At 34.4% G+C, this 15605-nt stretch overlaps 1 protein-coding gene across 1 annotated transcript; it reads right to left on the bottom strand.

Moving 5' to 3' along the window:
• Nucleotides 1–6672: 6672 nt before the first annotated feature.
• Nucleotides 6673–13889, bottom strand: LOC141436940 (UDP-glycosyltransferase UGT5-like). The gene is made up of 5 exons (XM_074100082.1): nt 13781–13889; nt 13147–13384; nt 8238–8836; nt 7670–7892; nt 6673–7226 (listed from the first exon to the last, which is right to left on the bottom strand). Exons 1-5 carry the CDS (start codon nt 13781–13783, stop codon nt 6727–6729), a joined length of 1563 nt encoding a protein of 520 aa, XP_073956183.1. The 5' UTR covers nt 13784–13889; the 3' UTR covers nt 6673–6726.
• Nucleotides 13890–15605: the final 1716 nt, after the last annotated feature.

The raw sequence follows: 15605 nt of genomic DNA on the forward strand, positions 1-15605 counted from the left end.
AAAACTCAAAGATAGGCGAACAGTAATTTATGCACAGTGAGAAGAAAGAAATATATAATGTGTTTTAAACACTAAACACCGTTGGTGAAATAATAACCAAATTGCGTTGCTCTGTAAAGAAACAGGATTTTTATTAAAAATAAACATTTATACCTATGTGGCGTAACATCTTAGGTTAAATAATAACTAAAATAAATCTCACCTGTAAAGAAAAACAACATTTAGAGCTATTATTTCCTTATTTTCTTTATCAGTACCTTTTAAACATAACATTCATTTTAATAAGTCCTTGTCATTCTGTCCGTCATTGTCTCGATAACTCTATGGAGCTAAACCATAGAGATACAAATAGTTTTAATTAAATGAAGTGTATCAACCTTCATTTACAAATATATAACATATGAATAACTACTTACATATGGTCACGCCATCAAAAGTGTATGAAATTCTTCCATTTAAAAATACGAGTATATCAAATCCCGTATAAAGGTACTTTCCGTTGATATAGAACTAAGAAATAAGGTCTCATCATAACACAAGTTAATGGAAGTCTTAAAATCACTGAAATAGATGAGATAGGTACAAATTTATTGCATGCTTTTAAATTTATTCGGAGCACGCATCCGATTCACACTTTGGCATTTTTTCTTGAAATTTTCAATATACCTACTATATCATGGGATATGATAGGTGTTCGTGGTTGTTTTGAAGGCGACGCTGTCCTGCATCACCCTTTTCCATTCCCAACATCCGCTTCGCTTTTATTTTCGATTAGAGCCGCAAATTATTAAAATTCATACACAAAACTACTCCTTTGACGCTCAGTACAGAGTTTAACAAAGCAAACAGCTAAATAATTACATCACATGCTTTTCACAACGTTCCATTCAACTTCATTCCTCGCTATGCTATTATGACATACCGACCGACAGAAAGTTTTTGTCCACGCCAGCTTTGTTGGAAGCAAAAAGCCGGGGTCTATTCTACTCCACCGAAACAGAAATTTAGTGAAAACCACATGTCTCACTCCTATACGTTACGCTTAGCTCTTCAGAGTGAGATAGCACTACGTTTTTACATTTGTGAGTCATTTGTACAATTTTGAATGAAAACCTTGCTGTACTGGCCGGTGGCATTCTGCTTATTTATGTTGTATAGCACTAGCTCCTATAACTGTGTTGCTGGGCTTTTATTACATACAGGGTGGCTAGCACAAGATGTTTCGCGATTTTCGCTTTTTGTGTGTTAACTGGTTTCATATGGAAAAGAATGGGTATGCATAGTAGGTACACAAATTTCCTCGTAAATAACCTGACGTGAAACAAAATTGGAAAATTAAACGAATAACTTAAAAATCATCAATATCCGTTGAAAAGCAAGGGAGATACTAGCGAATGAAGTTTATATCTATCTCTTTCGTCGCATGTTATGTAATATTATAGTACCTACACACATACATGTCTGATCTAAATATTAAAAAAAATGTTTGTATATTCCATAATGCACGGCTAGCTTAATTGATATTTTACAGTGCTTTTTTTTGTTCTTACTAGTTAGCCGAAAATCAATACAGTAAACAATTTTAACCTTTTAAACATGAAGAGGATAAGTAATTGATTCAAGCTTTACTTTGGTCCATGCTGGTACCTTAGGCCGTACCTATTGCCTAACGTTTCTGACGCTCGCGATCGCAATCAAATGACAGATTTTGCATACAAAAACTGTCATTTGAATGCGATCGCGCCCCTTGTTGCATTCTTGCTTTGCTTGTGGTAGCGCAGTAATAAGTTATTTAAGTTTATAGTTCATCCAGAATGTTGCAGCGTTACTCTCATTTAACTGATCCACAAGGTAAACTTTGTTTGTTTGTGTGTTATTTGTAAAAGTATTTTCTGTAGGCGCGCTGTTTTTTTATTACTGATAGATTACACTATCTTAGAATATAGGCTACTATAGGCAAAATAATAGTAGGATATATTTTTATCTATAGTTAGCCTATATTAGTAGTCTAATTTTTATTTTGGAATGGGTTGATCTCATCATGAGATAAAACCTTTCCAAAATAAATTCAATCGTAGGAGTACGATTTTCAGAGTTAGGTAATTATTATTTTTATCTATATATTTGTAATTTACTTTGTTTTGATAGATTTAATAGTTAAGAGAATTATAATATTTTTCCTGGATAATTTCTTGCAGAGCATTGTTCTTACCAATGATGGTCTTTGTAAAAGAATAGAAGAGCACTTTGTGGCCTATTTACTTAATTAACGTTTTGATATTGATTTGGGCAAAGTCAGAACGCAAACGAAGTCGGACGCGGCAACTGCTAGATTGTTATATCTTAAAATTCCAATAATCCTAAAGCTTAAACACGAAACGGCTTAATTATTCTCATCCTAATTTAAGATTATCTGAATCTGATTGCCGATTGTCGAAAACTGAGGGAATTACGCCGCAGTCGTTTCCACTGATTCTCATTCTGAGTGTTTCCCGCTGAATGCGGTCCGATTTCCAAGTTTTAATTGCGAACTCTTAATGAGGTAGACAACAAGCTTAAAATAGTCCATGTCGCCAATCCCCAACTTTTGGGCTAGTGTTTATTTTAATCTCTTGTTTCAATACACGCTTGTGTGTGTCGTAGGAAATGGCCAAAACAGAGATTTAAACAAATGAATATGACCAAACCACGGATGTTAAAATGGCGAATCTTTTGTATCATTTGCCTAAAAAAATCTGTTAGTTGATTAAATTATAAAATCAGCAAAAAAAAGTCATCGAGTTTTTCATTTTATCAGATTTGTTTAGTGATTTGATAAAATCCCTGAAACACGTTAGTGAGTTTAATGTCATAATTATGATAAGAATGCACAAAAAGGTAGTATTATTGAATTTAATTTATTGTTTTATTTTTCTTCGCTTGACATTGGCCGTATATTTGCAGGTAGTATATGTATAAAAAGCAATTTAACGAGTTGTCAAATACGGAATCCATCAACAATTAAAAAAAATGCCAGACAGACAAGAAAAACACGCAAGGGCACAATACAGTCTGCATCGTATGCAGCTGGATCAAGGCATAGCGTTTTGAATTCATAAGTCTGCACTGGCAGTCAACACTCGATGAACAAAAGCGGCACCGCGCCGTGCAAACAGCCGCGTTTGTTCAAATGTTTGCCTAATTATATCCAGTGGACATGCCTCCAACCTGTACTGCCTCGTTTGAGGGCTATTATGCGTCGTGTTTCAGTGTCTGGCCTTGAAAGTTCACGTAGAAAAATAGTATAATTTATAAGAAAAATAGTTAAAAGACACACAGACACACATAGCGGTCAAACTTATAACACCCCTCTTTTTGCGTCGGGGGTTAAAAAGGTAATTTATAATCAATCCGGAATATTTCAGACAATGTTTGCTTACTTTGACTAAACAAACTTGAGAATGGTTTTACCCCGGATAATTTAATACTTACTCTACACAATACTGTTTAACGATAAACGATTTTTCGCAGACTTTGTCGGCAACAGCTATTTTATAAAAAATATTTTTATATATTTCCATTTCTATAAACAATCACACACAGAACCATAAGTTGTTAATCTCCTAAGGTATTGTAACTATTAAGTACTCGTACAATATGCGACTGATAGCTCGAAGGTTAATAAAATTTTATTGTAAAGGAATGATTGCAAAAGGAATGACTGTTAAAGCGTATAATGGTATACCTATCGTATAAGCTTTTCGCATAAATAATATGATTTATCTCGACTTTTCGGTCCTATTGCAACACTCGTGGTAACAAATCGAGATGAAAAGTATACTAACACTAGTTATTTGCTGCCCAAGACTTGTTTACGAAAAATTCGTGTGCGCGCCCGCGGAATTATACATTTTCCAGGATAAAAATTATCCTGTCCTTCTCGGGGTCTATAATTATATCTCTACATATAGTTTCACTCGATCTCGAAGGTGTGTATAATTATTTATCATATCAGCGCTGCAGGCGTTTAACGCTTCAGCATAATCTGAGTCAGCGACCGTTTCACTTTCGACACACGTGTATATTTAATGTTTTCATGTGTTTTTCTGTAATTTTTTAGCTGTATAAAGTGAATAAATCGATACGAACTTACTCACGTTTGCATTTTTAATATTAGTTAATAAATTAATCTTTGTACAATGTACCCTGATTTTAAATAAAAATGTCCTAGAAATGTTTAACTAAGTTGTATCTAACAGAAATAAAAAAACGCTCAGTTTAAATCGAGTTTAATCTGATTTTAATTTATTTTGGCGTATCGTACGCACAATGTATACTAATTATGTAATTATTTGAAATGAAATGAATAAAAATACTACTAAAATAACTAAAACAAAAGCTAATAGGTAATATCCAGCATGTAATGCGCGATCCAGCTCAATTTCATGGCTCGATTCTTCATAAAATCTGTTCCTTTGTGTCTTATAACATATTCGATCCAAAACATTGCAGTATCAAGAGCGGACATCGATCGGTCCTGGAACCTTCGAGATCTCTTTGGCTTTTTTTTATTAACCATATTAGATTCATCTTCGAAAATCATTCAAACAGCATTTTCTAGATTGTCGTATTGATATCGTGGTGCTTTAGAACGCGGCCCATACCCGCTTCTTGAATTTCTAAAACGTTGTTTGTTATTATAATAATATGCCTTTAGAAAGTAATTTCTGCTAACAATTTTAAAAATTAAAACTGACCTGAAGCTTTTTTTGAAGAATTTTTTCCCGTGCAACAATATATATTTTGTTGATTTTAAGGAGGAGAAACCCGAATTTTTTTAAACTTGAGAAAGAAAATATTGCAAAATTTTCTAAATCGTCCTCGTCTAATAATATATGTCATCTTATTATGATCACACAAAATTTACTACCTGGTTCATTAAGAAACTTTTCGTTTTATTTCAAAACTCTTATCTCAAATTAACGATCTTGGTAATTAATTCTTCAAATTCAGACCGCAAAGTGGTTAGAGAACCTGACTACGAAGCTTGAGGTCCCGGGTTCGATCCCCGGCCGGGGCAGATATTTTTATGAATAATACGAATGTTTTGTTCTCGGGTATTGGATGTTTAATATGTATTTATCTATATAAGCATTGTTATTTGCCTAGTACCCATAATACAAGCATATTATTGCTTATTTTGGACCTAGGTCAATTGGTGTTAAGTGTTCTGTGATATTTTTTTTATTTTAAAGACATTCCTTGAATGGAAATTCACTTACCTGAAATATCCCAAATTTTCTTAGTAAGTAAGGGTAAGACAGCCGGTGAAATTACTGGCACTTAAGGTATCCCATCTTAGGCCCCTAGGTTGGCAACGCATCTGCAATGCCTCTGTTGTTGCAGATGTTTATGGGCGGTGGTGATCTCTTACCATCAGGAGACCCACTTGCTCGTTTGCCATTCAGTCGAATAAAAAAAAAACATTTAAAACAATGCTCTAGTTTACATTTTCTCACATGAGCAAAAACTTGTTCGTGGAAAAGTTAGCGTCTACGAATACGTTGCGATGTGATAGACATCGTCTGAAATAACCGATTCTATAAATTCTTGGACTGATAGGACGTGATACTATCCTATCCGATTCTGATCTCCACCTGAACGGAGTCACAGACAGAATAAAATCTTATTAAAAACTACGTGAGTTTACCAGCTCTTCACATATAATTAATAAAACTGTAAAAACAAAAGTAAAACCATTTTATTCGTAAATACCTAATCGCCACTCTTAAGAAACATACACCTACTAGTTTTCCTTTCCTGGCTTAAGTAGGAGACTAGGACGTAGCAAATAATTGGAATAAATTGAAATACTAATTGACTGACTTAACATTCTTATTAATAACTTCTATGAACCTAGTTTAATATTATATTATTTTTCTTAATTTTTAATGACGGCGGCTCACCTGATGAAAGCAATCACTATGAAGTTGCCAGCACTTTTAGATAAGGGTAACTACGACATAGCAAAAAGAGGTCGACTGCTAGCGGTTAAAGTGGAGAGAAGTGAATAAAGTCTATTGTTTGATGACCGGATGGCCAAGTGGTTAGAGAACCTGACTACGAAGCTTGAGGTCCCGGGTTCGAATCCCGGCGGGGGCAGATATTTGTATGCATAATACGAATGTTTGTTCTCGGGTCTTGGATGTTTAATATGTATTTAAGTATGTATTTATCTATATAAGTATGTTTATCCGTTGCCTAGTGTCCATTGCCTAGTGTCTTTAAGTTGACCTTAATTAAACATTAAGTTATATATACCTGATGTATGCTACCTATAAGTTTGCCGAATAAACTTTTTCTTTCTTTCTTTCTTTCTTTCCATAGTACAAGCTTTACTTAGTTTGGAACTAGGTCAATTGGTGCCATGTGTCCCATGATATTTATTTTATTTTTAGTGTTATCACGAAGAACTTAATAACAGGCTATTGCCAAAAAGGGATGATCATTCCTCCACAAGGTCAGACAGCTGGTCTAGCAGTTCTAGACACTCACTAAACCTCTTTTAATTCTCATCATGGATCATGGTTAGTTTATATGTCATTTACTTTATCATAAAATTTAAATTTGTGGTATCGAAACAGTGCTTTAGTCAAAAATAGCCAAACTTTATAGCTTGGTCATTAAAAATCATTTAAATTTAAAACATTTTATTTCTTGAAGGAAAAAATATAAATACTTTACGGCTTAATTGCGTTTAGATTTCTGCTTCTTCGGAATTTCTTTGGGTAAGAAATATCTAAAAATTTTGAGTACAATAAATACAAATACAGCCAATACTAACAACAAGAATGCAAAAACATCTAACATGTAATACGCATACCAGCTTAAATTAACAGCTGGATTCTTCATAAAATTGGCACCCTTGTTCCTTATAACATATTCGATCCAATACATAGCCGTGTCAAGCGCAGTCATCGGTCTGTCTTGAAATCTTTTAGACATCTCTTTAGCTTTAACTCTGTATAAATCATTTTCTAAAACAGTACGAAGAATGTTCTCGAATTTCTCTTCATTTATGTCGTGGTATCTAAGAATTTCGCCCATGCCAGCATGTTGGGCTTGTAGAAGATTGTTGTATTGGTCGCAGTATATTGGGACACCAACGATGGGGACACCGTGGAACACTGCTTCTTGGGTCCCGATAAGACCACCGTGTGATATAAACACTTTGACGTTTGGATGCGCTGCAAAGGAACAATAAAATTGAATAAGAATGAGGATCATGAACGCAAATCGCTTTGTACTCTAAGATCACACCGGCACGGACACAATTACGTTTGTACGACAGACTTGTATTTCAAGCTAACAACCCACATTATCATGGGTTGGCATGACGAAACGCAGACCTAACTGTCTTGCATGCGTGGTCACGGAATAAGTCCCAAGTTAAATAATTGATTTTAGGACATGGATAAACTTCCGCAAAGTAACGTCTAATTCAATTAAGGCTAAAGGTCGCAAACAGGTTCAGGTCCATGTTTTTCTTAACTATTTAACAGTATAAGTACCTTAATTATAGCGACGAGGCTTTAAAATTTGGCTAATTGTTTTAGGAGATCTTGTACAATTAACAGGAGTGAGAATTCTTGTAGTTCAACTTTTTTATATACAATCAGAAATAACTTACCCAAAATCTCCTTTTGCGGCAGCCATTTTCTTATAATTAAATTATCAGGCTTTCCATCCAAGTTCTCTTCTTCCCATTTCCATAATACTGTATACTTAAGTTTCTTAAAAACGTTAAGGAACGCATTCTTTTTATCTAGCGGTAGTTCACTGCTGTGAACGTTAGACCCAAAACTCATGTAAACGACTCCATTTTTCGATTTATTCAATATGTTGTATAAATCCTGTAAAAAAAAGGAAAAAAAACAAATTTACGGTATTAAATAAATTCTATCTGAGGACTTTCATGAATTGAACATTGATGATGATGATTTTAAAGTTCATGTATTTATAGCCAAAGTAAGCCAGCCTACTCAGTGTAAACTATCACAGCACTTGACAGTTCATGTGGCATTTACTATACTTTGTAAAAATCCTAGGTACGGCAAGTCATAGAATACAACAATCAAGAATAAAAAACAAAAAGATACCTACGAAAAAAGGGAAAATGGATCTCGTATTTCTATAATCGTACTCTAATTATACTTTAATGATTTGATTAGTTATACAAGTTACTATAGACAACATACCTCAGGAAGTTTGTCAAATTTATGGTTTAAATGTAGTCCACCGACTTCTATCAAATTAGGTAGATACGCTGCAGGAGTGTCAAAACTGAAGTGACCATTCATAAGGAACAACGACGCATTTCTCTGCATTTCTTCCAGACTGGGGATCGGCTCAGGCAAATTCGGAATATACTTCTTAGCTAATGCCATTTGTTTGTCTAAATACCAGAATTTCCACCAAAAATATTCGTAAACAGCAAAATAAAAGTTTCTGAACCGTCCCATGAAACTGCTTGGGTCATTAATTACTATGAATTCAGATATAACTGTAGCCAACTGCAGTGGATTTCTCATGACAATATTGTTCCTCATGCAGTTACCAAAGGTGGTAACTAAAACCAATGGAGTATCGTATTTATACGCTAGAAGGTACAAAGCTTCTTGAAAGAAGTTTTCGCTGATAACTATATCAAATGTGTTGTCTTTCTTCAGGAAATCTTGGACCATTTTGGACTCAAGGGCGACTTTAGTGGATGCTAGGCCACCACCCCATAGAATTTTTGCATGGAACTCCTCTTCTGATATGTCGACCATTGTAAAAACATTCGGCCGTCCTCCTTCTGAAATGACACAAAATTACTTTATTTGACTAACACGTGACTTGACTCTCGAAGACTAAAAATGAATTACAATCTTTACAACTACTCCGCTATTAGGTACACGTGTAAAAAAGCTACGTCTATGTGACTCACATTGTCTTTACATGTAGATCTAAACATAACTAGGTACACACAGATTGCATGTACACGTGTTGCAAGGCAGATGATATGGACGTCCGAAAAATAACTACATGTTCTGGATCAATGCGTGGTTCTTTTATTTAAAGTAAACTTCTCGTTTGTTTGTATTAATAAACAGGAAAGATAACGAAGAACGTTTCGCTTAATATTTCTTTTGAAGTTATACAGCTGTATAGTTGTAACGATATGTAGTTATCGTTCTCCATTTTTTTAACCCCTGACGCAAAAAGAGGGGTGTTATTATAAGTTTGACCGCTATGTATGTCTGTCTGGAGCACCGTAGCTCTTAAACGGGTGGACCGATTTGAATGCGTTTTTTTTTTTAATTTGAAATCAGGTTTTTTAGCAATGGTTTTCAGACTTGTTTCATCAAATTCGGTTAAGCCTTTTTTGAGATATTGAACTTTGAAGTGACAAAGTCGGGGGTTTTCCAACTTTTTGATCCAATTCGCCCCAAAGTTTAGTGTGATAGTGTAACAAAAATACACATACACAGACAAATAAGATACGCTCACAAATTTTCATATTTATACTATTACTAGAACTATTATTATTATTACTAATCGTTTATTTCATAATGACACATAAATTATTACAAAATGATTTGCACTGCTAAACTGCGTAGCAGTTAATTTTCCTGCTATTTGCCTCACTACTGGCCACGCCTACCCACTCACAACTAGACGAAATGTTTTGACGTTTACCTTGGTTCAACGTTCAACTCTGATGTACAGTAGGTACTGTCTTTGTGTGTGTAGTCTAGGTAGACTAATAATTAATAACCTAACCAACAGAAAGTTGGAAAACCTCCGACTTTGTTACTGCAATGTTCAATATCTCAATAACGGCTAAACCGATTTTGATGAAACATATCTAGAACCATCGCTAGAAAACCTGATTTGAAAAAAAAACCGCATTCGAATCGGTCCACCCGCCGCGTTTAATCTGTCATCTCCCAGGATAACAGGATCAAAGGAATTTGGGCACAAATTTGTGCCTCTGGGAGAGGACAGGTTAAGAGCTACGGTGCCACAGACAGACACACAAACACACATAGCGGTCAAACTTATCCTCTTTTTGCGTCGGGGGTTAAAAAATTATGTAAAAGCACATTTTTTCACCTTCATCATCATCATAATTATCTACGGCCTTATAATTATGTCCCTATGCACAGGTATCCTCAGATTAAAATGGCTTGCGCATGATCTGGGGCTTGGGTGTGATAGCCCATTGCGGATTGAGTACTTTACACACCAATGAATTGCTTCGCAGGCATATTCCTACAGGTTTTCGCTCGATATTTTTTATGAACTAAAAAATTAATACATTGTAAAAAAACATTGTAAAAGTCATTGTATTGTCAGTTCAGTGTAAAAATCATAGTTTTTGTAGTTCATTAATTAGGACCTCCGCAAAGTGACGCCTGATTCAATAAACCACGATAATTTCCGAAAAGATTTTTTGCAAATTTGTAATGTAATTTTGTACCTACATATTTTATTCTGAAAAACTCAGAGGTGTAAATACGGGTTCAACGCCACGACCCTTTGACACCACAGATCACGGCTACCAAGGCTTTTTTATGGTTCCGTAGTCCTACAAGGAACCCTTACCTATAGTTTCGCCATGTCTGTCTATCCATCCGTTTGCGGCTTAACTTAGAGACTGTTAGTGCTAGAAAGCTGTAATTTTGCTTGAACATTTATGTTAACCACGCCGACAAAGTGGGAGAAAACATAAAGAAAAAGAATTTTTTCGTAGATACCTACGTAAAGCGGGAATGATTTTTTTCCCCGTAGTGTGGGAAATTCTTTGAAATTCTTTAGTTAGCTGAGGCCACTTTTCGATTCAGAAATCCATTTGCTAAATATTAGGCTTTAATTTGTTTCGCTCAAAATGCCCCGTTAAATATTCTCATCATGTTTTTGTGTATTATAACGTCATATAATAAGTGTAATTGACAAGCTAAATAAAAAAAAAACGGTATTACTTAGTAACAATATAACATTCAGTAAAGTATTTGTCTTCTAATCACTGGTTGCGTATGTACAGCATTGTCATAATAATCATTCTATTTAATAATTTAATAATAGATTATTGACGCTGCAACTAATATGGTAATAAGCTGATATGCGTTGTATGAAATCATGACTGTCTAGTTTCTGTATACAGCCTGTATTTGGAATATGTTTAAACCAAGTACTTTAAAACACAAAACACACTTTCAGAAGAAGAAGAAGAAGATTTGATTTATTTGCCAACATGAACAACACAGGATAGGCACACAGAATACAAATAAACAATAAACTAATATAGAATGTGTTTGCCAGTCCCTTGCACTGTGTGGCAAAAGGAACAGGCTCAGCTTATGCTGCGCTTGCGCAGAAGCTGCCAGCGCTGGTTTTCAGCCTGCCCGGCCCATTGACTCAGTCCGGCAGGACGGCAGGACGGCAGCGGGTCGGGTTGGGAGTGCGGCGGGCCTATTTACGTGGCTGTAAATTATAAACAACATCACACCGATGACGGCCCGCTTAACTTTCGACCCGACCCGCTATTGACCCGCTGCCGTCCTGTGTATGTTTTGCGCTTAAAAAAATAGCGATTTCTTATCAGCTTATCATCAATTTTTAATCATTAGAGGACGATTTTGCTTGTGTAGTGGGTTTCACCGTTATTCGGTAAAAACATGACAGCGCGAATCTTCGCTACGTTTATTTAACATTTGAACAATGTTTATCGATGAGTAATAATCTAATGGAATCTTGATCAGTCATGACAGCAATAAATACTTAATGCTAACCACACTATTTTATCAAAAGGTAACTTAATTTTATGGAGATGTCATTTGTGAAAATTTGTAGCGAACTCTTTTTGGTATCAAAATAGGTAGGTAGGTACCTATGCCTCAATATTGGCAGAATGACCACAAGTTTGTAAAGCATTTGTTTTGATTTATGTTATGTACAAAAATTATATTTAAAGTTAGTTTTTAAAATATTTTTGCTTTTACTTTATTTCATCTTTTTAGTTAAATATACATAATTTGTCCTATCTCATACATAAACGTTTATGCAACGTTATGAAAATAAATGAACTATTTTTGTACTATTGTGTAAATTGAACTTGTGTCGATTATTATTACCTACTATTATTATATCCTTTTTTTGAAATAAATTAATTAAAAAAATCAATTGTTTTACTATTATTTCATGTCCATAGTTGTTTATCAAGTCCATTAATTTAGTTTTTATCTTTGGAAAATCTAAAAGATTTATAACATGACATGAAACTCTCATTGCGTGTAGGTAAATATCTTAATGATCTTAACACATTGTTTGCTGTAACTACACAACGGGTTGAATTATATTAATGATTTTGCCTTTTTTCTTTATTAGGGTTCCGTATCTTCAACAAGAGCATCTTTTTTGGTAGGTATTAAAGCTGCATGTCGAGATAAACTTGATTTAAGACGTGAGTTATCCGTTACAATATCGTCTAATATAGGTATTAAAGGTGGTTTAATATTCACAGACAAAGATATCATTTTCACACTGTAATACTTACTTTAAAGTGCGACTGTAGTGTGTAGGTAGTGTGTATCTGTGTAGGCATATTATTATTTGACTATTCCCATTGTTAAATCTTTTTCTTATTCTTTTTATACAGTAGGTCAGTCGTAACGTAACGACAAGATGCCAGAAATATAATAATGTATTTAAATGATTTGAATGTAAAAGTACTTATGTATACTTAGATATTGATAAAAATAAGCCGTAACAAAGTGACGTGTAATCAATGCAAAGTCAAGTAAAAATACACCTTACACAATAGTGATGTAATAAAAAAAAAACAAAACTAAAAACTTAGCGAATGTCAAGTCCTACCCCTTACTTATAAACGCTTGTTACTTTTAGAAATATTATAATTTAATATAACGATTCCTTTATATCTGCTACTTTGACGTTTGTCTTTGTCATAAGAATGTAAATTTACAATGGGGGTACTTACGAGACCCTGCCCCGCACCATACAGCGCAGTTACCCTTTGTAAAGAATCGAGTTACCAAACTTTAATGTTATTTTCGTTATAACACAAAATCATCAAAAAAAAAACATCAAATAGGTAAGTACCTGAAATATCCCAAATTTTCTTGTCATCAGCTATAACCTGATGATATGATGGCGGGTGTTCGGTCTCCTTGAACGCAGTGATGGCCGTGACATTGTGACCTCTTCGAGCCAATTCCAAACCAATAGGCCTCAACAGGATATAATGCGATTTTGAAGTAAAAGGAATCACGTAAAGGATGTTCGCGCACTGGCAGCTACACACTACGCTTAAGAAGAGCAGCAAAAAATGTAAACCGTCCTGAAATTATAAAGAAATTACAACTTTAAATTGGCAATGCTTTAAGAATGTGTAGACTAGAATATTGTATTGTGCGGCCAGTCCGCAATCAACTAATAATTAAAAAAAAAGACTCAACTCACGATTATAAGCAAGTCATTTTTTTAATAATAATAATGACTGACGAGTGCTTCAGTAATACAATCAATAGTTTTTCTTAATAACAATAACATTTTCACAGATTATCCATAGAAAATGCGTGATAGATAAAGAGAAAATCCATAGATTGTTTATTAGACCGGTCGTTAGTGATGAAAAAAAAACTGTTATTAATGTTATCTACTTTATATTAATAAAGAACACGAACAACAATAATTGTATAACAACAGAAAGGATTTCTAAAGCTCGAATACTTACCATTTTTGCGCTTTTATTTTAAGGTTACATTGATGTGTATTGGCTAAGAAGTCTATTCTTTGACGTCTCAACTCGTACTGAATGAACGCCATCATTTATACACATCTCGTTTCTCGATTATTGTTCTCGTATCTCGATTATTGAGTTAGAGGTCAAGTGTAACTTATTTCCGCCGTGTCGGGTTCCTGTTAATAATACTTGTCATTAGGGATAAATTTTTGATTGAAGAAAATTTTTCACATTCTTCACATATTTTTTTATGACTTCAAATAACTTATTTTATTAGTGTTGTCAATTAATTGGACTTGAATAGGATAAACTAAACCAGAATGCAAGTTTTTTTTACTTCTTTGCATACGAGAGACTTAAAGTTTGTCGGGTATTCATAAATTCAAATGCATAGCTAATTTAATGTAGCTTTATTGATTAACGAATACGAGGGAACGAGATTTGTTAATCAATCAGTCGAATAAGTCCTAAAACGTAACCCTAAACCAAACGAAATACTTTTGAATACCTAGATGTTCACAAAAAAACACTAGTGGGTAGCATAACAAAATAATGCAAATAATGGCAAAATACCTAGTTACTAAAGCTTCATTGTCCGTTTGTCTGCCACACGACTTTCTCTTTTTGAACTCTGATAGTGTATAAAAATTTGCGCGACATTGGAAATTTGACAGAACGTGAATTAACGTGTGTGGCCACTGCCCGTAAGATTAAAAATAAAAAACCGGCTAAGAGCGTGTCGGATACGCCCAAGATAGGGTTCCGTAGCCGTTACGATAAAATTAAGTAATACTTTTATTTAATTTTGTATTTTCTTCGGAAACTTCTAAGTTTAGGTACATTTTATACCTTAGGCTGCTATCAATCTATCTAATACCTTTAAACGACCAATTCTTGTATATATCATCAGAATCTCGGAAAGTGCTTCAACGATTTCGATGAAAGTTGGTATGTGGGGGTTTTCGGGGATGACAAATCGATCTAGCTTGATCTTATCTCTGGGGAAAAGCTTATTGTCGAGTTTTAGACCGAGCAAAGCTCGTTCGCCCAGGTACTTTACTCTTAAAATACTAATAATTCTCAAGCAAACTTAGCCGTTATAATTTTCCTTGCAAGTTCGTTATACTATAACATAAAATTTTCCTGTTATGTTTCACTTCTGGTGGTATGTTTCACCAGAAATGAAAAATAACAGGAAATTTTTTTGTTTTCTCGATTCGAAAAGTTCCGTCAGGATTATATACGATGATCTATGTTGTACGTATATAAGTACACAATATAGTGTTTATATTATATATAGTTATATTATCAATGTAGTTCAACCCAAACTCAACTCTCGTGTAAACGGGGCCAATATATGTAGATATGTACTTATATACATAGGTGTCGGTTACGGTAACGGTGAAGTTTTCACTTCAAAAAAGTGAAAAGTCTAATTTAGTCGTTAGAGAACCTGACTACAGCTTGAGACTATTCTAGCTTGAAGTCTCAGGTTCAATCGCCGGTCGGGGCAGAAAATTATGTATGAATAATACGAATTTTTGTTCTCGAGTCTTCGATACTGAATAAGGCGTATTTAAGTCAATTACATACATACATCAATTTATTCAAGTATGTATAGATGTTTAACCGTGGCTTACTGTTGCTTAGTAGGTACCCGTAACCACAGGGCGGCCACGCCGTATAAAATACGCGTTCTTGAATCTACATAGGCACGACGATGTCTGTACACGCGTCGGTGTGTGCGTAAGCTGCACAGGGCTGACTATTGCAAAACCGTATAGTACTATGTGCTACCAATGACATTAAAGGTACT

The sequence above is a fragment of the Choristoneura fumiferana genome, chromosome 17, assembly GCF_025370935.1.
Source record: "Choristoneura fumiferana chromosome 17, NRCan_CFum_1, whole genome shotgun sequence".
Lineage (NCBI taxonomy): Eukaryota > Metazoa > Arthropoda > Insecta > Lepidoptera > Tortricidae > Choristoneura > Choristoneura fumiferana.

Excerpts from the sequence above, each read along its gene's own strand:
- LOC141436940 (XM_074100082.1), bottom strand. Across the intron at positions 7,893-8,237 it reads AATTTGACAAACTTCCTGAG|GATTTATACAACATATTGAA; the intron begins GTATGTTGTCTA and ends TTTTTTTTACAG. Across the intron at positions 7,227-7,669 it reads GCCGCAAAAGGAGATTTTGG|CGCATCCAAACGTCAAAGTG; the intron begins GTAAGTTATTTC and ends GTTCCTTTGCAG.